The sequence below is a fragment of the Taudactylus pleione genome, unplaced genomic scaffold (assembly GCF_031769625.1).
Source record: "Taudactylus pleione unplaced genomic scaffold, aTauple2 ptg000017l, whole genome shotgun sequence".
Lineage (NCBI taxonomy): Eukaryota > Metazoa > Chordata > Amphibia > Anura > Myobatrachidae > Taudactylus > Taudactylus pleione.
The window spans coordinates 5273944-5298698 of record NW_028284419.1 but is presented as its reverse complement, the minus strand read 5'-3'; the positions used below and the strand labels follow the sequence as shown (position 1 = coordinate 5298698).

The 24755-nt window shown below is 41.4% G+C and overlaps 1 protein-coding gene across 1 annotated transcript in view; it reads right to left on the bottom strand.

Annotated features, from left to right (window-relative positions):
• Nucleotides 1–24527, bottom strand: part of RGS5 (regulator of G protein signaling 5) — a 164288-nt gene extending 139761 nt beyond the window's left edge. Inside the window, exon 1 of the mRNA XM_088482008.1 lies at nt 24190–24527. Coding sequence (XP_088338134.1) covers nt 24190–24233 — 44 coding nt within the window. The 5' untranslated portion in view covers nt 24234–24527. The remainder of the gene's footprint in view (nt 1–24189) is intronic.
• Nucleotides 24528–24755: the final 228 nt, after the last annotated feature.

The following is a 24755-nucleotide window of genomic DNA, read 5'->3' as shown; positions in this document are numbered from 1 at the left end:
TTTTTGTGTAAAGGAAAAATACTGGCTGCTTTTATATGTAGCACATAAACAGTGGACAGCTTTATTCTAAAGGCAGATACACACTAGACAATGTCTAGTGTGTAACGATCTCGTTAGTCATGACATCCGGCGGGGTGCTGGCTTCGGCAAGAGCGTAAACACTTGCCAAAGCCGGCAGCAACGGAGCGATGGCCGGGGCCTTGCTGCATTTGGCAGCATGGCCGCCACTGACGACATCGCCCGTCGGACCTGCATGCAGTTCTGACAAGCAATGTTGCTGACAACGTGCAGGAGCGCGCATTGTCAGTGACATTGATTGTACAGTACACACTAGCCGATGTGCCTGATATCTCGTCCAATCTGTGTACCCGGCATTACACTGTGAATTAGAGCTGAGCTAGGACATGCCCTCCTACCTAACTGGTTTTACCATGATTCAGAAATCCCCTCTGCACGTGTTAAAGCAATAGTGGTATAATTGACAATTTTCAAAAATAATTTCAGAGAGATTACTGTAGTAAATGTATGCGATGTGCATTGTTGTGAGGGGCATGTCCTGCCGTATTTAGCGCCACCCAAGAGGCCAATCTGTGCCACCTATAGAGCTATTCAGTACCACCAGGTGAACTAATCAGAAAAAAATACAGCAGTCCTATGTGGTGATAATTAATAAAAACCCGTAATGTGTGAAAAATATATTTATAATTAATTATCGAATATAATCAGAATCAAGGTAATCATAAAATTAATATAACCATTTAAACTATGCATAAAAATAAAATTAAAACAAATGTGGCCACAATAATATTGGGTATAGTTCAAAATGGATTTGGTATGTAATGCCGCTGTATCTAATGCCGGCGAACTAAATACAGGCAGTGGAAGGCCAAACAATGAAGATCCCGACTAGGGCTCGTAAGTATAAAAGACTTGTAATGCTGTCCTCTCTAAGTTTTAATGTTGCAGAGTACCTGCTGTTATTATTATAAATATCAGCCTTGTGGATTTCTCCCATAAGGACAGTGATGCAGTTGATATAGATGGGTGCTGCCATAATGACTCTAATAATACTGCTTTTCCGCCTAAGTTCTGGGTCTGACCTGAGATTTGGAACAGTTCCAAAATGGGTCAGACCCCTTTTCTACTGCTGCACCGATCCGAATTATTCCTGGTTTGGCACCGTTCACACTACACATGGATGCAGTGGAACACTTCACCATGCACTTGGAGATGACATCTCCAAGTGGGACCCGGGTTGGATGACCCAGGGTACCCGCTTATACAGCAGGGTTGCACGGGTCATTCCCGTTTTAAACCCTGCAAGCTACCTGGGTTGGATTGCCAGGTCACTTGAACAAGTAATCCAACCCTTGCCCCTTTTACACCTAGCAGCAATCTGGGTTAACCCTGTAATAACCCAGGTTTTAGCTGTGGTGTAAAAGTGGTATAAGCAAGTAAACTCACTAATGTCTGTTGCCGGTATGATTAGCCCTAAATTCAATATAAACCACTTTATCTAATAAATAAAACACTCCACAACAGGAGTTGGATTGAAATGAGTTAGTTGAGTGACGGACAACAAGAACGCACAACATTAAACTTGAAACATTCATGCATTCCAATATCAGTCATTGGTGTACAACTCCCCAAATAAGACACACTTGTACGAGCAGCCAATGAGACCTGCGACTGCCTTATATACAGTGATGGTGGCTGGGGCTGGGTGCTGAGTCACAGGCATTATTAACTGCACTTTGAAAGGGCACTCACTGACAACCAATAAATGGATGACTGTCAGTGAGTATCCAATAAATGGATGACTGTCAGTGAGTATCCAATAAATGGATGACTGTCAGTGAGTATCCAATAAATGGATGACTGTCAGTGAGTATCCAATAAATGGATGACTGTCAGTGAGTAGCTAATAAATGGATGACCGTCAGGGAGTAGCCAATAAATGGATGACCGTCAGGGAGTAGCCAATAAATGGATGACCATCAGGGAGTAGCCAATAAATGGATGACCGTCAGGGAGTAGCCAATAAATGGATGACTGTCAGTGAGTATCCAATAAATGGATGACTGTCAGTGAGTAGCTAATAAATGGATGACTGTCAGTGAGTAGCTAATAAATGGATGACTGTCAGTGAGTAGCTAATAAATGGATGACCGTCAGGGAGTAGCCAATAAATGGATGACTGTCAGTGAGTAGCCAATAAATGGATGACTGTCAGTGAGTAGCCAATAAAAGGATGACTGTCAGTGAGTAGCCAATAAATGGATGACTGTCAGTGAGTATCCAATAAATGGATGACTGTCAGTGAGTATCCAATAAATGGATGACTGTCAGTGAGTATCCAATAAATGGATGACTGTCAGTGAGTATCCAATAAATGGATGACTGTCAGTGAGTAGCTAATAAATGGATGACCGTCAGGGAGTAGCCAATAAATGGATGACCGTCAGGGAGTAGCCAATAAATGGATGACCATCAGGGAGTAGCCAATAAATGGATGACCGTCAGGGAGTAGCCAATAAATGGATGACTGTCAGTGAGTATCCAATAAATGGATGACTGTCAGTGAGTAGCTAATAAATGGATGACTGTCAGTGAGTAGCTAATAAATGGATGACTGTCAGTGAGTAGCTAATAAATGGATGACTGTCAGTGAGTAGCCAATAAATGGATGACTGTCAGTGAGTAGCCAATAAATGGATGACTGTCAGTGAGTAGCCAATAAATGGATGACTGTCAGTGAGTAGCTAATAAATGGATGACTGTCAGTGAGTAGCTAATAAATGGATGACCGTCAGGGAGTAGCCAATAAATGGATGACCGTCAGGGAGTATCCAATAAATGGATGACTGTCAGTGAGTAGCTAATAAATGGATGACTGTCAGTGATTAGCTAATAAATGGATGACTGTCAGTGAGTAGCTAATAAATGGATGACCGTCAGGGAATAGCCAATAAATGGATGACTGTCAGTGAGTAGCCAATAAATGGATGACTGTCAGTGAGTAGCCAATAAATGGATGACTGTCAGTGAGTAGCCAATAAATGGATGACTGTCAGTGAGTAGCCAATAAATGGATGACTGTCAGTGAGTGCCCTTTCAGAGTGCAGTTAATGCTTATGACTGGATATATCACAATAAGGAAGCTCTGACTAAAAATACAGCTGCCCCCTCTGAGCACATTTCATTTCTTCACACCCAAATCATTGGCAACTATTGTCTGGGGACATTTTATGGTTAACAATAGTCAAGAATACTATAGTTTTCACCTGCCACTGCAGGACATGCCCCTAAATGACAATATACACACCCATAGGTGGAGCTAGACACACCCCCTGGGGCGGAATATGACACGCTCCCTCGGTGGCACATTATACTGGCAAGTAAGATTATACCCTCTCCACACAAGCAGAGTACAAGCACTTGTTACATTAATCAAGTCAAATATTATCGCATCTGACAATCTGTGTCACTGGCAGTCTCTTAACACCAGTGGGTAACCACCACCCTTAGTGTTTAAATATCCGTACAGCTCAATAAGAAACAAAAACAAGCACTGGCTTTTCAAGAGTACCTTGTGGATGAGCGAGACAAGTACAGATAATATAGGGAGGATTATAATGCATGAATAAGAACCACAGAGCAGCTGTTAGTGCTTAAGGTACAAAGTGATATTTTCCATGGTAAGATTCATGTATATTTTGCATTTAGATTGAGTTTGTATTTAAACACAGTAAGGCTTTTGTAGCCATTTAATATAGAATGCAACATTATGTAACATAAATAATGACAGCACAGACAAAACTTATTTTGAAGCTTTAACGCTCTTTTCTTTGAGAAGGGGGCAGCCAGTTGGCACAGCAGGATGAGTGGGGGTGCATGGTGCAGCATAGGTGGGCAGTGCAGGGGTTTGACTGCGGGATTGCTTCTTCGTGGTCCCGCCCCCTGCTATACAATGCCGAGATTACGGATATGTGATTACCAGGTGTGGTTATATTATTGGTTATGCTTTTGTGTTCTTTGACACCCCTGATCAAGTCCCCAAATATTATAAGAGGGATGAAACGCGTTGGAAGGCTCCTGTGGCACCTCACTCATGAGAGAGGTAAGCATTCATTAAAGGCACACATCCACTAGACGATTAAATTGAGCGATTGAACAATAACAATAACGTTATTGTTCAATCGTTCAAAAATCGTTTGAAAAAATTTCTTAAACGACCAGTAATGTGCTCTCCCGCTGGTCGTTTAGACATCTATCATCGGGCAAACATGTTGTATAACCTTACATTAACGTCAGGTTCAACATGTTAGCAGATGATTGATGTGCCTACACTGAATGACTGCTTGTTCAGTGTAAGGACTGCGTTCAGTGTTTGTACACTGACAAACAACTGCACGATTACAATGTCGTAATCATGCAGTCGTTTGCCTGTCTTTTAGTGGATGTGTGCCTTTAGAGTCTGTGGGGTCTATTTACTAAGCAGTGTTAGGAGACAGAGTGAAAATGATAAGGTGCCAGTCAATCAGCTCCTAACTGTCATCTCACAGGCAATGTTTGAAAAATGACAGTTGGGAGCTGATTGGCTGGCACCTTATCACTTTTCACTCTGTCTCCTAACACTGATTAGTAAATAGACCCCTGTGTATTTAAATTAAATTGTTACTTTTTACTACACCATTGGAAGCCGCTCTTTGTTTCTCTTTTGTATATATTACAAGCAACTGTAGTCCTCCAGAATTTGGATATCACTGCAGATGTGGAGTAAACTTCCAAAGATGTTGGTACAGATGTACTAGTACCTAGAGAATTGCATGTGGAATTATCTTTGCATATTTGCAGTGTTCTTTTGCACTATATGGTGATGAGAGCACCTACTGATATTAATCAGACTTACACTATTTTTTTTTATTGTTTTCACTTTGATTCATATGTGTTGTAATTCAAAACAAGGACACTAGGGGGTATATATATTAAAGTGAGAGTTTTTAGAAGTGGAGATGTTGCCCATAGCAACCAATTAGATTCTAGCTATTATCTTCTAGAACAGTGGTTCTCAAACTCGGTTCTCAGGACCCCACACAGGTCATGTTTTCCAGGTCACCTAGCAGGTGCACAGGTGTATTCATTACTCACTGACACATTTTAAAAGATCCACAGGTGGAGCTAATTATTTTACTTGTGATTCTGTGAGGAGACATGGAAAACATGCACTGTTTGGGGTCCTGAGGACTGAGTTTGAGAACCTGTGTTGTAGAAGGTGCTAGACAAATGTTAAGTAGAATCTGATTGGTTGGCAACATCCCCATTTCTAAAAACTCTCACTTTAGTAAATATACTCCTAGGAGACCTTGGAATGCATGGACTGTGTATAATTCTGAGATATAATACACTGAAGGTGCTGTTTGTTACCTTTAATTGAATATATATATATATAATTATATATATACGGTATATATATATACAGTATATATAGCCTGATTTAGATGTGGACGCAAATGCCATCACTGCTGAAATCTCTCACAGATTCGCAATTGCGAGAGGATGCTAATGAGCCACTCGCCATCCAGTTCTTAGAGACGCCCACTGAATGCATCTCACATCTGCCACTCAAGCTCAAAACAGGAAACATCGAACGTAAATGAGGCAGCCATCAGTCTTATGTGTAAGTCTAAGCTGGCGAATACATAGCGGGTCTCCAGACACACAGAGGGCTCTCCTGCTGCGAGCAAGGGTGTAGTGGTTAATTACTGGACGTCCAGAAAACAGTGTTTAATCTGTCTGAACTGCCTGCATTTTTCTAACCACTTCCCGTTACCTTCCCCAAATGCTGACCACCTGTCACACATTGAGAGCGAATCCTCTGTGTGAGCGTTATCGCAATTCAATCACTGCGCATGCCCAGTGCGGCTTACACGCACGCGCAATAGCTAACAATCGCTCAATCTGTGTAAATATCATCATTTCGTCCATCTCTGAATCTGGCCCATAGTAAGTTAATTATATGCACTCCTGCTTCTAATTTATGTTCCCACTTAGCTGTCCTGCAACTTTTCCTTTCATATCATAATCGTACTACATACTCATATCATTTATTTTGTCTGCATTCTTTTGTCTCATTGTTGTCCAAGTTGTATCCTCAAAAGACATTAAAAGGCCAAGTTGTTAGTGCACTCCAAAACATTCCTTAGTGATCCGTACAGAAGAAATTGATTATCTGTTATCTGAAATCTAAAGACCTAAAATTTTGCCAGGTTCACTGCCTTTATAGACTAGTTTGGATACCTCTACCCTGGCCTGACCTGCAAAATGAGAACAGCCAGTGACAAAATAGCATTAACCTTTTTTTAAACCCTCATTGACAAAAATCCCCAACAATCCGTAATTATGTGTTCCAGTATAGATACACCAATGCCCCCCTGATGTCTGCCGTGACTCTTTGCCTCCTGGGTTTCACAATGATTGCCTTGTGCAAGAGATAGAAGACTACAAACTATCTGTAAATATCGCTTGCTTCTACTATAAAACGCAACCCCAAACCTACACTGTGCAGTGAAGTATGAGTGCAACCTAGACTTCTTTTGGGGGTTCCTATGTTTGAACCAGACAATTCCCATCGTCAGTGTCCTGTAGAACTATGCTGTCCAGATAGGGAAGCTTTTAAAATGAATCTAAGTTATATTACTTGCAACAAATACAACCCACTCCTAGCAACCTAGGTTAGGTTTGGGAGAAAGTAAATACGTAGGTACTGATTTGAGGTCAGCATGCAAACATTATAATTTGGATTGCAAGAAGTAGTAAAAAGGGAAAGTTGTAAACTTTTTATATTATATTAACCTAAAATTAGGTCTAAAGCCTTACTGCAGGATATAAAATTCTAACATGCGCTTCTCAATTCAGTATGAGATACGGGGGTAGGAGTTTCAGTTCTACAGAGTACGAGTATGTTTGCATAAATTGGGTGCTATCAAATAAGGTGCATGTGAGGTGTGTGTGTGAGGAGGGGGATAACATTAGGTATCCAGTCGGGAAGCTGGCGGGCCTAATCCCGACAGCCGGCTTCCTGACTGCTTTATCCCGGCGAGGGTTAAATGACAGACGCCTGTCATTTTACTGACCCCGGGAGACCGGCGCCAGGAATCCCGATCGAAGTGATCCCAGGCGCCGCTGCTGACAACCGTGGGGGAGGGAGGGTTAGGTTTAGGGCTCCCGGGGGGGATTTAGGATTAGGCACCCCCCAGGGGACTTAGGTTTAGGCAGCGGGGAAGGGGGTATAGGTTTAGGCACTTAGAGGGGGGAGTAGGGTTAGACACTGGGGGGGAAGGTTAGGGTTAGGCACCTTAAAGGAGGGTTAGGGTTAGGGGGTTAGAAATAGGTTAGACAATACTTACCTTTGATGATCGGGATTTCCTCCTCTGCTGGCTTCCTGGTGTCGGGATTCCAACCGCCAGGCAGGGGTCCGGCGGTAAATCATACCTAACATTACGATGGGCTAAGCGGTTTTTAGCAGAAGAGTGAAGTAATGTGAGACTGAGGTAGGCATTGTGAATGGTATATTTATATAGATGTACCAATACGTTCACACCATCTAGTACCTCATACGCTACAACATAGCAAGTCAGAATACAGTTCACCTTCAGTAACACAGCTTTTGAGATTGGAATCTTACCAATCATACTCTTTTTCACATATGACTTACTTTCAGCTACAAAAAATGCTTATACTACAGTATCTTCTACTTTGCTACTCCCCCATTCCATCCCCACCACCTGAAATAGGACATACAGAACACTTGTGTCCGTGTGACCCAAACACAGTGGTGGCCATATTGTGACTCTTTGTACTTGTAAGTGTGTCTCCCAGCAGCAGGTGCTCTGTGTGCTGACAGGAGCAGATTTATGGCTATGCAGCTACTTCTAATTTGATGTAGTATCTGATTTGGTATAAAGCAGATAATAAGATGGATTGGGAGCAGCTTACTTTCACATTACTTGGGAGGTCTGATGATCATGTAAGAGGCATGTGTGGAGGTCTAGGAGCATGTTGGTAAGCCAGTGTTTTCCAACTCAAGTCCACAGGGACCTCTACCAGGGCATGTTTTACAAATCTCCTCAGTATCACAAGTGAAATAATAATCACCACCTGTGAGTCTTTTCAAATGTGACAGGCAGTAATGAATACACTTATGCAACAAATAGAAGTTCTGGATAACAGTTATGTACGTAACATGTTAGGGGAGATCTTGGACACTGATGTAAGTGGTATGTGAAAAGGTCTATTAGTATGTGGGGAGGTGGGATGGGCATGGAAGGGGCATGTGGGGGCATTTTACAGCATGCGGGGAGATCTGATGGTGATGTAAGTGGCATGTTGGAAGATGATGATATTGCACGTGTGGAGATATGAGAGGCATAGTAGGAGGTCTGAGGGTCATGTTAGGGGTATGTGTAGTTTGTGCACAGATCTGATGGCATGAAACTGATAAGCATGTAAGGGCCATTTGGGGAATCTCTGGAAGCATGTGGGGATATCTGATTGCAAGTGGAGATGTCTGATATCATGTGAAGCAGTCATATTGTCATGTAAGATTCATGTGGGGAAGTCTGGGGGACATGCGAGATGGTGCAATGAGCATGTGTTTAATGAGCATTTGGAGATGTCTGATGGCATCTGAGAGGCATGTGAGAAATTTGGGTGCATGTGGGTAGGTCTCATGGACAAATGAGGTGCTCTGTTGGGCATTTGGGGATGTCTGATGGCATGTAAGAGGCATATAAGCAAAGCTTGGGGCATGTGAGGAGGTCTGATGGGCATATGAGGGTATATGGGAAATCTGATGTCATGTGGGGGGGTTTGATGGGCTGTTTGGGACATGTGGGAATCTGGGGGCAGGTGGGAGGTCTGGAAGCATGCAGATAGGTTTGAGAGCATGTAGGAAGATTTGATGGGAATCTGAAGACATGGCTTTTTGTGGTATGCATAGATTTTTTTTTGCTACTTATTCCATGACTGGTTGGCTATCACTGCCCTTGCTTCTAAAGATACTGTATAGCTGCGGCTGTTTGCGGATCTTGATCAAATTCTTTGAGGATACTGTACGTGCTTTGATGCTGTCTGCATGCTGTACCCAAACCTCATCCATCTCAGCTGTATGGAAGTTATTGGTTGTTATCTATTATCTGAGGGTTAACTAAAATGTTTCAAGATTATCTAAATTGTCTATTACTTAGTATTTCTGCAAATGGCTAATACAAACTGACATTTATATACCTTGAAATATGTACCTGTTGCAGGTCCTATTTTTATACAGCTAAGAAGCCTGCAATATCCGAGAAGGCTTCTGTGCTGGGTAGGTGAGCGTCACAAGGCTAATGGTTTACTTTATCATCAAACATTACTACAACTGCCAAACATTGTTCTGTGTTTATATAACTGTTTATATAAAGTTATGATATTTTCCTCCAAATTTATGTTGTGCTGCTAATCTAATCTCAAATGTCACACAGTGCACATTCACATTATAATCTCCTGTTGCATCTTTTACTTCTCATTGTGATGACTGCCTAATATTACTGTATGTCCTTAAAGATATTTTCTACTCATGAAAATAAAGTATAGCTTTTCTATAATCACCTTTTCTTTTATATTAATTAATTGTGTCAACCTCCTTCTTTAGTGGGGGAAAAAAAAGATACCTAGAGGCTGTCGAAGCTGGATAATTGGCTGAGACAGAATCAGTTTTAAAATTAGATCGGAGCGACGCCATCTTGCGAATGGCGACAAGACTCCATCTTAGAAATAGGTCACACAGCGCCATTTTGTCAAAACCACATAGTACACAAAACACAACGCTAAATTGCTAATAAATAGCAATGTGTCAAAACCACATAGTACACAATACACAACGCTAAATTGCTAATAAATAGCACGGCCAGCTTTTTAACAATCTTCCCCAAACACATACCGACAGTGTTTAACATACATAAAAATGACTTTCCAACACATTAAAATCACCACGAACTTAAATAATGAACAGTGCAAAATAGTAGCAAATTAGTGGTGTTTTCCTTGCATTCACATTAACACATACACGCGATGTTAAACAGTGCACAACGCAAAATAGCTAATTATTAGCACGTTCAGCTTTTTAACAATCCCTATACAACCAATACCGACTTAGTTCCATACACTCAGAGATACCTTTCCAGCTTAGTGCTGCTCGCTAAGTACCCCCCAGACCACCAGACGCACAACGCTATTTAGTGTCGTTCTCCCTTGCATACATACACTTAAAGCAATAGTTCCATAGCGCAGAAGGGTTATTATTATTCAATTCAATCACAATGCCAGCATGTAAAGAAATGACTGTTTTCTGCAACTAAGGTTTAGTACATGATAAGCAAACCGTGTTTGGTGTTGTACTGATCTACTCTGTCTCACCAGCTCTCCCGTGTCATCGGTGAGAAGATCGGAACATGCATCTGTGAACTATGGTCTATAAAGAGTTAAAACATTAAAATGTACTCTGTAATATTTGCAGCTTAGATTTGCATGCAGCGGGAAAAAGGAGACAAAAGGCTGTTGGAGGCTGACCTGTGTCCATTTGAATCGACCTGTTAAATGTCCTGTAACAGAAGCACCGTAACGGAGGACCAATGGAATTATGCCAAACTTGCCTGTTGTATTGCTTATCCCAGTAAGGGTATATATGTGCGTTCAGACCTCAATCTGGAGTCTTCTTGCTGATGCTGTTGACGGTGGTTTCTTGTAGATGCCGGTAAATGGTCCCAGAGCGCGTGCGTATGTAACAACTGTACCTTGGGTCTGTATGATTTATTTGCGCTAATTGTCTTTAGATCACAGCGTGTAACCATCTGTTTTTATGTTGAATAATAACTTTTTTGTGCGTTGGAAACACATTCAATGTCTGAAAACATTTATTTACTATGTGAATCATTACGCTAAATTGCAACAATTCTAGAAGGTATAGGCAGGCTTTAGAAGGTATAGGCAGGATTTGGAAGGTATAGGCAGGATCGTGCAGAGGTTTAAATCCAGTATCGTTAGGGCCCATTTATCAAAATTCGTATATAAAATGTGGTTGTTACCTGAATATTTCACACACATTTGCAGTACAAGATTTTTAAATATCACACAAATGTATTAATATTAAAATTCAGGTGCCAGGACAGAGCTTGTGAGAAAGCTCTGCCCTGGGCAATGTGTCTGCATCAGTCTTTCTCAAAAATGAAAGCCTTCACTTCCTGGGGTGCACGCTGTACATGCCCAGTAAGGCAGTGCAGAGTGTGGAGTTGGAGCACGCAGCTTGTGTTGGATAGGACACTGGCTGCATGCATAAAGAAAATAATGTTTGAAATAGATAATAAATAATAACTACCTTACCTGCACTGTGGGGTCTGTGATTGCTGGGCTGCTGGTCAGCTGAGCTGTGTGATCAGTGAAGGTGAGCTGACATGGAAATTTTGCTATGAGGCCCCTGCCGCAAAGCATATCTTCTGGAAACAAGGCCAAAAAGTTCAACCTTGATTTCTTTAGCGCACAATACAGTTCCCCACATGACTTGTGATGATTATTTGTATTGTTTGGCAAAAGATAGATTTGGATGTGTTTAAAGCTGAAAAATTGCTTCATACTTGCCGGTAAACTGGCTGCCCCTCCGGGAGGAGGCAACCAGGTTGGCACAGCAGGGAGCGTGGCAAGGGGCATGATGCATGATTGGGGGTGAAATTGTGCAGCAGGAGGCGGGGCCACCATGAAGAGATTCAGAGTGAAACGAGTCATTGGCTCCCCCCAGACTGCCCACTTGTGTTCTATGAGTGGGCGTCTGTAGGGGGGAAGTGGATGGTGGAGGGAGAGTTAGGGTGGGTGGGAACCAGCCAGGAGACTTGGCCACTCTTCCGCAGAATATGGGAGATTATTATCAGTTCCTGGCAGAGATTCTTGCAGCTCTTTTAAAGTTGCTGTAGGTCTCTGGTAGCCTCCCTGATAAGTTTTCTCATTGTCCTGTCATCACCTTTGGAGGGATGTCCTGATTGTGTCTATGTCCCTGCTGTGTCACATTTTCTGCACTTATTGATGACAATGAGATTCTTTTATACCCCATCCTGATTGGTACCTTTCAACAATTAGATCCCATTGATATATTTAGTGATACAGGAATAGCTGATCTTTATTCACTGCATTCCTCATCAGATCAGGTAACCCCCATTCACCAATAAGTAGTTAACTTCATAAATTTAGTTATTAATTTCTTCTACCAACCCAACTGCTAATTAGAAGTAATTAGTGCTGGTACTGGTTATCCCATTCAATGAACTCCAGCAACCAAATGTAGAGCACAAAAAATCATAAAACAGTGTTCTACTACCTGAAGGCCGTATACTGTGATTTCTAGATGTTAAGACAGAGTTAACTGGTGTACTCATGGTAAATTTCCTTTCTATAATGTTAAGACCCAATTTATTGCATAACACAAACAACACTATATAGGAGCAGCAGAAAGTATAATCAAATAGGAAATCTTTATTTCTGTACAAACAGGAACAAACATGCTGCAGATTTAACCTGCTAATATGGATGGAAGAAAAGAAAGAAGGAAGACCTTCTATAAGTCTGGATAAACACACCCCCGAGCTGCCTTCTGTTTTTTTTTATCAGCAGCTGAACACTGATGACATCTACATTTACAATAAACAAATTTGAGAACTGATTGCAATTTCAAAATGACAAATGTCTTAATAAATAAGAAACTGTAACAGTAATGGATAATGAATGAGAGGGAAATTACCCATACCCTGAGGACACTCTGGGCATCTGTACATGCTACAGGGTGCAAGCTTGAAGCATCCAGGCACCATGCTAGCTAGTGTAAATGCAGGGGCTGTAGGGCAGTTACTTCCATGCACATACCGACCAATAGGTAACGGCTTTGATCAGTATACTACAATTTTGCAATGATTTCAGTGGGATTAACAATAAAATTTGGCTGACGATTTTTATCAGTGTGGCCTAAGGGATAATAAAAAGAAAACTCACATTTAACATCAGAATTAGCTGCCACGCCAATTTCTATTAGCTGAGGCCCATTACCTGCTGCAATGTCAGTAATCATACATTTAGTGTTGCAATGCACAGTGTCCCAATACAATAAATGTTTCAGCTGAATGTATTGGGACAGGGGGAGAGTGTCTGCATCAGAATGGGAGCTTGTCTAGTGTTGAAAAGACTAAAATTGGGATTGTCTCAACTAAATGGTGACAGTTGTGAGATATGTATTAACCAACACTATTATCTCCTGATACCGCTGACCCACCTAAACATGTCCTATACCTCATCAATTCATGCTCCTTAAATTAAATGGTTATTAGACATCACACAGGAGAGTTCTGTGACCACATCAATGCACAAGGATGTAGCCGCCCACACTTTTCTAAACTCGGTCATCAAGGCACCCTAACGGTCTAGGGGCCTGATTCAGAGCCGTTCGCTATTTGTGGTCGTTCGTTCAAAAACAAGGGGTGGCTATTCAAATGATCCGTTCGCAAATTGCAGTCTGTTCCCACCTCTAAGTCTGAACAAGCGAGCAAAACATACGCTCGTTTATTTGATAAAAACGCCCCCTGGCCGCACGCACCATACGTCATGTCCGCTATTTATTAGATTAATCGAGTACATCGTACAGTGTATGAACTGCTCGCTATTCTGTGGTTGGTGTTTTCAACCGCTATTTTGCGAGCAGTTCTGAGTTAAAAAAAACCAAGTGACGTGGTCAATGACGCTGCTGTATTAATTATGCACTCCCTTAAAACGCCCGTTTTGACCTTTAAGCACGCCTGCGTTCGGATCTCCACTCCCCGTTTTCAAGCACCTTCCCCTGTTACCACCCACATACGCCTCATTCTGTCACTCAAAATAGCAGGCCCTCGCTATATTGCGTACCAACGATTTTCGGCCGCACTGACTGGTTCGCGCATGCGTACTAAAAACCGTACGCATGCGCAGATGTGCGAACATCGCTCGGAACGAGCGTACTGCCGCTAGCGAGTGGCTCTGAATGAGGGCCTAGGTTGTAAGGATATCCATGTTTGTGCACAGGTGGTATAATCACACTGACCGAGGACCTGATTCTGAGATTTACGCTAATGCAATCGCAACTGTATTCTCTCATGGATCACTGTTGCTAAAATATGGTAATGCCTTCCAAAGCATAGCCGAGCATAGGGACGCCCATTGCTGCCTTCTCATATTTGTCCGATGACGTGCAACAGCGTAAATATTGGTAACTCTCTTGACACACAGGGAACTCTCATGCTGTAAAGGAGGTCACACTGAAATGGCATTTAAATGGTCCGACAAACCTACATTTGCCTAGCCGTTACCTCCCCCAAACGCATACTACTTGTCACTCACTTTGCAAATGGATCCTCTGTGCGGGCGTAATCGCAAAACAATCGCTGTGCGCAGGGGCATAGAGACACGTTCCGGGCCCGGGGGGAAGGGGAAAAATAAAACAAATAATTTTTGCAGCTTATGGTAGTGCTGGGCTGCTGTGAGGTAAGAGGGCGGTGGCCCCGATTTGGGCCCCTCCAGCAAGCCCGGGCCTGGTTAATTAGTACTCGCTCCCCCCTGGCACCCTAGGCTCTGTATGCCAAGTCGGGCTTACAAACATGTGTAATGGCAAAAAAATAAATCACTCAATCTGTGTCAAAATCGGCATTGTGTCCATTTCTGAATTACCTGTGCTAAAGCATGAATATCCCTGAAAACTGGACTATTAGGTTTGAGGACTAGATGGGAACTACTGTTGTAAGCGATTGCTTTGATACAGGTCAGAGACCAGTAAAGGCTGCCTTTACCTCTGTAATACACACGTGTTTTTGTAAATCAGGGGTGGGGAACCTTTTTTCTGCCAAGGGCCATTTTGATATATATAACATTATTCGTGGGCCCGGTGCAGGCAACGCCCTCCATGTGACATCACATGGGGGCGGGCCATAATCACCAGTGATTACAGCAATGCCCAGAGCATTCTCAGGATGCTCTGGGGAGCTGTAAGGGCAGCAGTGTGACCGTCTGAAGTTTCCTAAGGACTCTCCAGGTGGCACTACTGCATAGATTCTGGATGCAGGGTGCCGTTCTATGCACCCTGCTAGACAGGCGAGGCTAGCAGAAAAAAGCTCAGAGGGCCAGACCAAATGATTCCGAGGGCCTTATACGGCCCTTGGGCCTAAGGATCCCCATCCCTGTTGCATATAAACACTAAAGTGATGACATCAGAGCTCACTGTATTGTTAGCGCAATTTATTCATATATTTTGGGTTCATTTCTAACTCTTATAACTATTTCCAGACATGGGAAGATATCAATGAATTAATTGAAGTGGATAAAAAAAGCATCTCTGGACTTATTCACATCAAGGAAACTACAACAATTCTTGTATCAATTTGTAACCTTTTTTCATTAAAAGCCGTATATGTGCCCGCTTTACATGCGACTCTTAATTAGGCCCTTAAGCTGGCCACACACTAGACCAACTTTCATCCAACCTTCCAACTAGTTGATTGGTTGGAATGAAAATCTGGTAATGTATGGGAGTATATGATGATCAGCAATTTGCTCCTAAATGCCACAAAACAGATGAAAATGGACGTTCAGACAAGTTTGTTAAATGTTTGATCTAAACAATTTGTTCAAACAACAGTTTTTGTCCATTTTCCGGCGTTTGGGAGCAAATTACTGATTGTCATTTGCTGTCATACCTTACCAGATTTTCATTCCAACCAATCAACTAGTTGGCTGGTTGGATGTAAGTTGGTCTAGTGTGTGGCCAGCTTTAGTGTCACATTTTGGGCATTTAAAAGCCAGGGTATGCAGAAACAAAAGTAGTGGCTATAAAATATATATTTAGAATGTTGGTGGATCCACATTAAGCTTGTTCTTTAAACAAAAAAGTTAACTTTATTTTGCATAGTTTTGCTGGATGGGGTTTCATCACTTAATATACTCTTCCTTTCAGTAGGTTAAATGTAAAATATGAGCAGCACCCAAATTATATTCCTGTCTCTTGTTGATAAAGAGAATGTATCCTTGACAATGTAAAAGTATAAAGCAGTATATTTATAGAGGCAATTGAGTTTAGGGTGATTTGAGGATATGAATTCCCTATACAAGTAAATACATCACATATCTATATAATAAGCGAGAAAGTCTGTCTGTCTGTCCGTCTTTTTGTCATTAATGTATGGCCAGAGTTAGCTCCACCAAATTTGGCAGGGTGGTGTAGTTTGACCAGGATTAGGTTTTTGCCTAAGTTTGAACTTGTCAGGGCTACACACTGTCACACAATCGCTAAAAATGGGGATACTCTTAAATAACACAGGTTCCAGGGCTGACTCTTGTGGAAATTGGCAGTCTGACAAAAACCTGTCAGAATGCAACAAAAGTTCCAGTTTCACCGAACAAATTTGATGACTTATGCAAGTTCCTATTACCTAAAGAGCCTCTCTGTTTGCATGCAAGTGCATAAACAGGGGCACAGAGAGCTGCTAGGGGGAGGGGCATGGCCTAATCATGGGAGGCGGGCCACACCATCTTAGGGGGGAAATGTTTTGCATGCTGGGGCGGGGGCACTGTGAGCAGCTCAGCCCGGCGCACCCAGAGGGACCGCAATAAGTGTGATCGCTCCACCCCACAGGCAGAGGACACTGCTGCTGCTCTGCAGCAGCAAACAGTCTCCTATTGCAGCCCAGTACACAGCAGCGTGATGGCATCGGACCTGGGCCCCTCCAACAAGCTTGGTCTGGGTAATTAGTTCCCATTCCCCCCTCTCTGCACCCCTGGGTGTAACTAGAACTTTGTGGGCCACATAGCAAGATCTTAAAAGGGCCCCCCCAGAGGTAAAAAAACACATTTGCCCCCACACAGAGCCCATTCATGTTATGCCACACAGAGCCCATTCAGGTTATGCCACACAGTAGCCCTTATACACATTATGCCACACAATAGTAATGCCATTTATACATTATGCTACGCAGTAATGCCCCCTACACTGCAAAGTAATGACCTTTATACATTATACCACACAGTAATGCACTTTACAGATTATGCCACATAGTAGTAATGTCCTATATAACACATTATTCCACACAATACTAGTGCCCCTTACACATTATGCCCCCACAGCAACTCACCTTCCTATCTCACTCCAGCAGCCTCTTGCCTCTCCCTGTGTCCCATTAGCAGCCAGCAGGTGTGGACTTGGGAACAGGCCGTCAGCTAATTAAAGCAGGTGTACCGGAAGGCAGCGGCTGACATGAACAGAGTGCCGGCACAATTTGAATCTGACACTGGTCGCGAGCCAATCGAAGCTCGCGGACCGGCAGCCAATCAGGAGCCACCACTGCTGATTGGCTGCCAGTCCACGAGCTCATTGCCTTGCGACCGGTGGCGCTGTCTCTCCACGACGGCCTGCCAGGGCGCCAGCTGTAATCAGCACCAAATCAACATTGCTGAAACTTGGGGCCCCCTCAACGGCCCTGACTGGACCAGCACACCTTGTGTGCGTGACTGAGTGCAGGGGGAGAGACGGACCACAGAGGCAGCTTGGGCACTATAGCAGCTGCACCCCTTGCACCCATGGTAGTTACGCCACTGTTTGCATGCATGTTAGCAAACAGTGGGGTCCTTTTCAGGATCAATTGAATGAGGTTATAGGCGAGGAAAATGTAAACAAATAAGGACTGCAGGTGTAGATCAGGATTCAGTCTTCAACCCGGGCAATGCCGGGTATCCCAGCTTGGGTGTAATAACTATATAACCCAGAAGTGACTTATGCATGGCATAATTTGTGTTGGATTGCATAAAAACACCTAGAGCCATATTAAGGGCCTGACTCAGAGATGGATGGGTTTGCATAGGCACACACAAGCGGCTGTGCAATTCCGTCCATCTCAGGTGCAAATACAGAAGGAGGTGTCAGACACCTCCTTGCTGCACTGCGACTGATGTTGCAGGCTGGGATCACCATCGATGGTCGCGATGGTTACTCCTTTGGTCAGGCTGCGAGAGTTGAACTTCCCGCAGGTTGACCGGGTACTGGTCACTTAAGACCCTGGCCTTATCCCTCCCGGAAAATGGGGATGACACGCCCACACTTCCAGGAATGATGACCAGGCATGCCCCCGCTCCACCCCCAAACACTGCAGCATGTCAATCATGCTGCGGCTTGGGGGGGTCTTCAAGCAAGATCGCAGTACCCTTCTGCACATGCTCAGAACAGGTCCTGCGCAGGCATAGACCCCTCAACATCGGAAATGTTTGTTAATCTATATTCTCCAGACATTAAATTGCAAATAGAAATAAAAAAATACACATTAACTAAATTCACTAAACATACAGTAACGTGTTGGGGATTGCAGTGCACAAACATCCACATAGGTACTAAAGTATATAGGCTAATGTAGTCTTGCTAACTAGTGTTCCTGTAAATTATAATTTAAATCTTATTAACTTTTCAGCCCTGTTAATCTAGAACATTTTAGGAGGACAGGAAAGAGAGCGAATAACCAAACACTATTTTTATAGGTTGCAGCTGTAAAAAAGATCTCTGTATGTGTAACTTTAAAACTGACAGTGATAAACATTGGAAAGTAGGGAGGAAGGGGACCATGTAAGAAAAGTGCACATTTCAGTAAAGTTGGGATGTCACTGTGTACAGTATATAAATACATGTCTGTAATTGTAATTAGTGATCAGGCACCTCTGTACTGCAGGTAGGTCTTTCAGATGCCGGTCTGATATAGTCAATCACATTAGGCTGATGATGATCTCCTGTGGTCAGAGGATGCTGTGATGAGCTCCCCCAGGGGAAGATGTATCAAACCTTTGAGAGATAAAATGGAGAAGCTACCCAGAGCAACCAATCAGCTTCTAATGGTCATTTTGTAGCCTGTGCTAGATAATTGACAGTTAGAAGCCAGTTGGTGTCTTTGGGCAACTTCACCATGTTAGGCTTGATACATCTCCGATCCAGTCAAAGCTCAGCAAACGCACCTCTGAAGCCTGTGCAGAGTCTCATAGGAATCTCTAGTCAGCACTGTCTGCAAGCAGCATTGACTTCCCCTACCACTCTGGAGTCTGTCTCTGTGTGTAGCCACCTGGGCCTACACTGTATGCAACCTGTATTAACCCTTGAGGCACACCTGGCCAGATGGTTTTGCTGCAGCACCCACCTTTCACTTCGCCTGGAGTCTAAAATAGGTACAGCACTTTAGAAAACAAAAAACAGATTTCAAAACATACCAGCGGTGGGTGGCAATTGGGTCCCCTAGGTCCCACCGAGTCCTAGACAGCCGTCTGCACTGCTTTGTGCATAATCTGGCTCTGAGAACACAATTTCAGTGCTCATTTTGACCCAATGATCTTTCATATTAAAAGAAAGCTTTTAGTGTCCTCCCAGCATATGTCATTTATTCTTCCATGTATATGTACTTCTCTTTTACTTGAGGTCCACTTGTCTTTTATCTTGAAATGAAGCACTAAATATGTGTATAAATTCCTATAAATATTATCTGTATAAACAGTGAGTAATGATGTCATCACTTATAATTGGTGAGTTTTGATGTCACCAAACAAATTGTGTTAGAAGTAGAGATATGCGTCGACCCACGTGTTTTGGTTTTGGATCCAGATTCATCTTTGTGTTTTGGATATGCAAAACCACCCTCACGTGTTTTGGTTTGGTATCTGTATTTAAAAAAAATAAAAAACTACTAAAATAATGTCATTTTGACCTGTTAGCATGCAATCCAAAACCTGAGCTCAGTTTTTAAATCCGAATTTCGAACCGCAGGAAGAATCGACTTGAAACATCAATTTATTTGGTTCATCACGCTGTAACATAATCTGTCATTCTTTTGCGTTGCAGAAATATAAGTTCTCATTTGGTAAGATAACTTACCATTTATTCTTCTATGAGTATATTTTGATATTTCTGATATTGAAAAAAAGTAATTGTAGTTTTAAATAACTAAATTGTTGCAAAGATTGACAAGGAAGAAACTTGTTTTCTTCATGGTCACCAGATCTAATATTAAACAAAACATAAATAGACTGATAATAACAAAAGGGTTATATCATGTAGAATGAAGTGAAAGCACATATACATAATCTTGTTGTATCTATAAATTCTGAAAGTGTGTTTTGTAAACTATAAACATGTCCTATTGTTGCTTATTATTATTCCAGTTATTTTATGACCACTGGAAACAGTTGGTAGTAATGTCATATAAGTAATTGTTTTCCATTTGTAGGCTTAGGGTACAATGACATCCTGGGGAGACATTTAGATGATTGAATTTACAAGGATTAATCTCGTGTTATTGTGTTATTGTGTGCAACAAGATTAATATTTAATAACACTAGCACCAGCAGCTCACACAATAGAACTTTTCACTAGAAATTATATTATACTATGCGTCTAGGCCAGTAATGAGCACTAAGCAAGTCTCCAGCTACAGTACTACACATGCTTTTGAACTACATATCCCAGCAGGCTCGGCAACAGTTGTTGAACTACACACCCCAGCATGTCCTGCAACAGATTTAGCATGGCAAAACAGCAAAACTGTGGCAGGGCATGCTGGGGTGTGTAGTTCTACAGCATCTGGAGGGCTGCTTATTGCCCACCCCTGGTGTAGGCAGCCTAATTACTCCCAACTTAAAAATCATAATTATTATCAGCGATGATAATTGTGGTTTTAAAGTTGGGAGTAACTAGACTGCCTAAACGCATAGTATAATATTGCCATTCATTATTCCTACCCTTTTGAGCCTTGCTTCTAATTTGATGCCTCCTATCAGATTTAGTAGACTAGACAGCTGTACTTGGGGCTTTCTAACAAACACAACAGAATTAAAAAAGTTTCAAGCTTGGTGGTAAAGAATATAATAAATGGTTTGGATTAGAAGCCATTCCCTCCTTGATAAAGTCCTAACCTTAACTCCTGCTTGCTTGGACCATTTAGTGCTCTTGGGCTGATTTCTTCTGCAGATGGGACTGATTAATTGATCAAGAGCACGGACCAAAACGCAATGGTACTGACCACTTTGCTGGTGACCTAAATTCTAATACCAATATTATAAGTTAAAAAAAAGAAAAACCTGCAAATATTTAATAAGTATCAGAAAAATAATTTGCAGTTATAAAATAAGTATTTTGCAATGATAACACTCAGGAGATCACCATGTCTATATAAAGACAGGGTTCTCCCACTGGTGCGAAGTAGAGGGACATACTTACTAAGAGGGAGCAGAACAAATCAGTGGGACTACAGCACAATTTAAATAAAATGGTAAATGTCATTTGCGACAAAAGAAATGGCTGATATTCAATGTTAGTTCAGAATTGTCATAAATAAGATGACGGGAAACTTATAGAGAAAATGTCAGTGCAGTTTTTATAGCTATCCTTTTTAGGCCATTTATTTTAAGCACCTCTTACTTTGCACCGTTTTCCTGATCACACATTTGCTAGAAATCTACTCCACGATGTACAATGTAGGCAGTAAAGCAGATGTATCACTGTACCAAACTGAAATATGATAGTATTTAAGCAGTCTTGTGATTCCAACAAAATCACAATTTGCCCAGGTGCAAATAATCCCGTAATCCGAGTCCAACATGAAATCATCAATACAAAATAATATTAAGATAGCATCAGAAGTTTATATCAAGCACAAAGACAGTGTCAAAACCTAAGGGCTGATATTTGTGTTCTGAAATAGCAACATTCAAGACATTAGTACCAAATGCAAAATCTCTAAATTATATTATATCGTCTTTATCCATTAAGCCTTATATACGGCTACTCCAACTGCTGAGAGTTGCTGCTTTCAGATATCGAGGCTGACATTATTCGCTATCACTATCCAAGTACTGTCATTTATTTGTATGTTAGCAATATAATACAGTCTTAAAAGTGCTTGTTCCTTATGAGACATACAATAGCACATATAATAACACTTCTGTGGGTAGAGGGGACCACCCACATAGAATTCCTTCCAGATTGTAAAAACTATTTTAGGAATGGAAGGTGACTTTTAACAGTGGTGACTATCTTCTGCATAATGAAAACCTGCAAAGAAAGTTCTACAATTTGTATTTTTATTCTATAGTTTCACAACTTTGTAATAAGACATCTTCCATTAGTTATGTTATAATAGATTAATGAAAAGTGACTTGCTACATAAAAGACACTAATACTAGTTGATGCTGAGACAGATACATACATAATGGGGATTGTCTCATTCTGAGATTAGTCAAGTTTGATGTGGATGTTATAAAAGTAACTTTGGGCAAATTCACTTCTCAGGTTATCATGCCCACAGCAATGCAACCAGTACAAGTGAATGGCTGCTACTATTGTAAGACCTATTGGGGACCGAGATGTCATTTAATGTAACACATCACTATAAAACTTATATGTTTCCATATAATATGCTTATTAATGCACTGCTGCAGCGGTAATGTCCATGTAAACAAGCTACAGTAAGTACATACATAGGACATCACTGCATATGGGGCAACACAGAAATGTTTTTTTTTTCTTTTTCCTGTTATTTTTCACTTCTGTTTTTTTTTTTGCTAACTGGTTCTCACCAGCCACCCATTTCTCTCAGTGCATATAATGGAGGTGTGTGTATTGCACAGCAGGATGAATGATCAGGTTGTATACACAGTTTAGGGTGTATTCACGCATACTGTCTAGAATAGCATAAACGCTAATTATAGTCTTGTGTACAACTCTGCAGAATATGTTGGAGTTTTAAAATGATTGAATTAATAAAGTGTTTAATTGACAGCTGTCAATGCAGCGATGACAGATTAACGGAAATAGCCGGGAAATAAAAAACATCTTCTGGTGGTGAAACATTAAAGCCTGGTAAGTGATAGTTTATCATTCTAGGACTGTGCAGAGGTTCCCAAACTCCGCCATAACAGTCCACATTTTAAGGATATCTATGCTTGACCACAGATGATTCATTAGTACCTCAGTCAATTTGATTTAATCATCTGGACTCAAGCATTGATATCCTTAAAACCTGGGCGGTTGTAGTATTTTGCAACTTAGTCTAAGAAACAATATAAATGGAAAAAAACATATTTCACAGGAAGTCGTCAAAGTGATTGAAGTGCTTGATCTGAATAGAGTTAGTGCTGCTCCAACCTGATTATATTCAGTATCCTTATTGATATGATAAATTAAAGTGACTCAAGTTTTGATTAAACCACACTGAGAAGCCGTTCTTTACAGACCATGCAGTAGCTGAAGATTAAGCAAAGAGAGTTGAAAATGCATTTAGAAAAGGGAAACATACTGTATATAAAGAATGCGGGATGACTAATTCACAGTAAAATGGTGATTGCATTATTACAGTAGATGTAAAAATGATTGAACTGTACATTATTCATGAATTACACATCCAATTTCCAAATGTAATATTAATAGATGCGTATTGAATGATAAGCATTCCTTTTGTTAGGCATTATTTATTGCATATATTAACTTTATATAAATGTGTATATATACTTATTTCTCCAGCACTTTGAAAAATAAGAGTTGCATCTCCTGAGTTGCTCAATTTTACTACACATCCATAAAGTTTGACTAGGAGCAGATGCTGATGCTTAATAATACACGTCCCACTTCTGTTAGAGGAAAGATAAATGGGTGCTTTGCTTGTGCTTTTATTAGGATTTGTTTATGAGACATGAGATTTGGGTGAAATTCAACAGAGAATTGCACTTCTGTAGCACATTAACACGTCCTCACTGTGTAACATTAAACTGGGTATCACAGGACATAAACTGTTTTGTACAATAGACTTATAAAGTTGAATATTTAGAAAGCAGTTGTTTGTTATCACTTCACCATAAATGTAATTAGAATAATTAAATCTGCACTCTGAGTTGCTTGTTTTACTATATATGTAACATTATAGTTCTAGGTGGTTTCTTTATGTCAGAATGTAATAGAAGCAAGTGTATTTAGAAGGAGCAATCTGGAGTCTACACTATACTGAGCAGTGTGCCCAGAACCACAGAAGTGCTATGACTATGACACAGAAATTAGAGTGCACCCAAGTTTCTCACCTCTCCAGGCAGGTGTGGGGCAGGGCAGCTAATCCTTTGCACATTTTGGCTTCTGTTGAGTTTTTCTGATCCTTGAGAAGTAATTTGTGAAAAAAAAAAACTTTTCTCTCTCTCTTTCTTTAGTAGATGCCTTTGTTTTTATGAAGCCAGCTGTCTCTGTTGCAGTCTTTGGTGGAAGCTGTGTCTGGCTCTCTGATAAAGCTTTGACAGAAGCACTTTCTCTGGTTCTCGCACTCTGAGGTAGTCTCTTATTATTAGCAGAAGTATATAGAGGTTTAACCCTGGATGTAAGCCAGCCCCTTAACCAATGAAATTCTCCTTTACACCACAAGCCGGAGAGCAGTAAGTTCAGTGCTTTGCTCAGAACTGCAAGGGATGCAGATAACGACTGGGATGGGATTTGTTTGTGGTACAGGGTCCTAAGGCGTCATCACCCCCACAAATTCAACCTTAACCTATTTTCAACAATGGATATTTGAACTGTTGAACTTACACTTTACACATATCCTGCAGTTTTATTCTAACTAAAAAGTGTCCTTACTTCTAAGGATTTATGTAACTGTTTT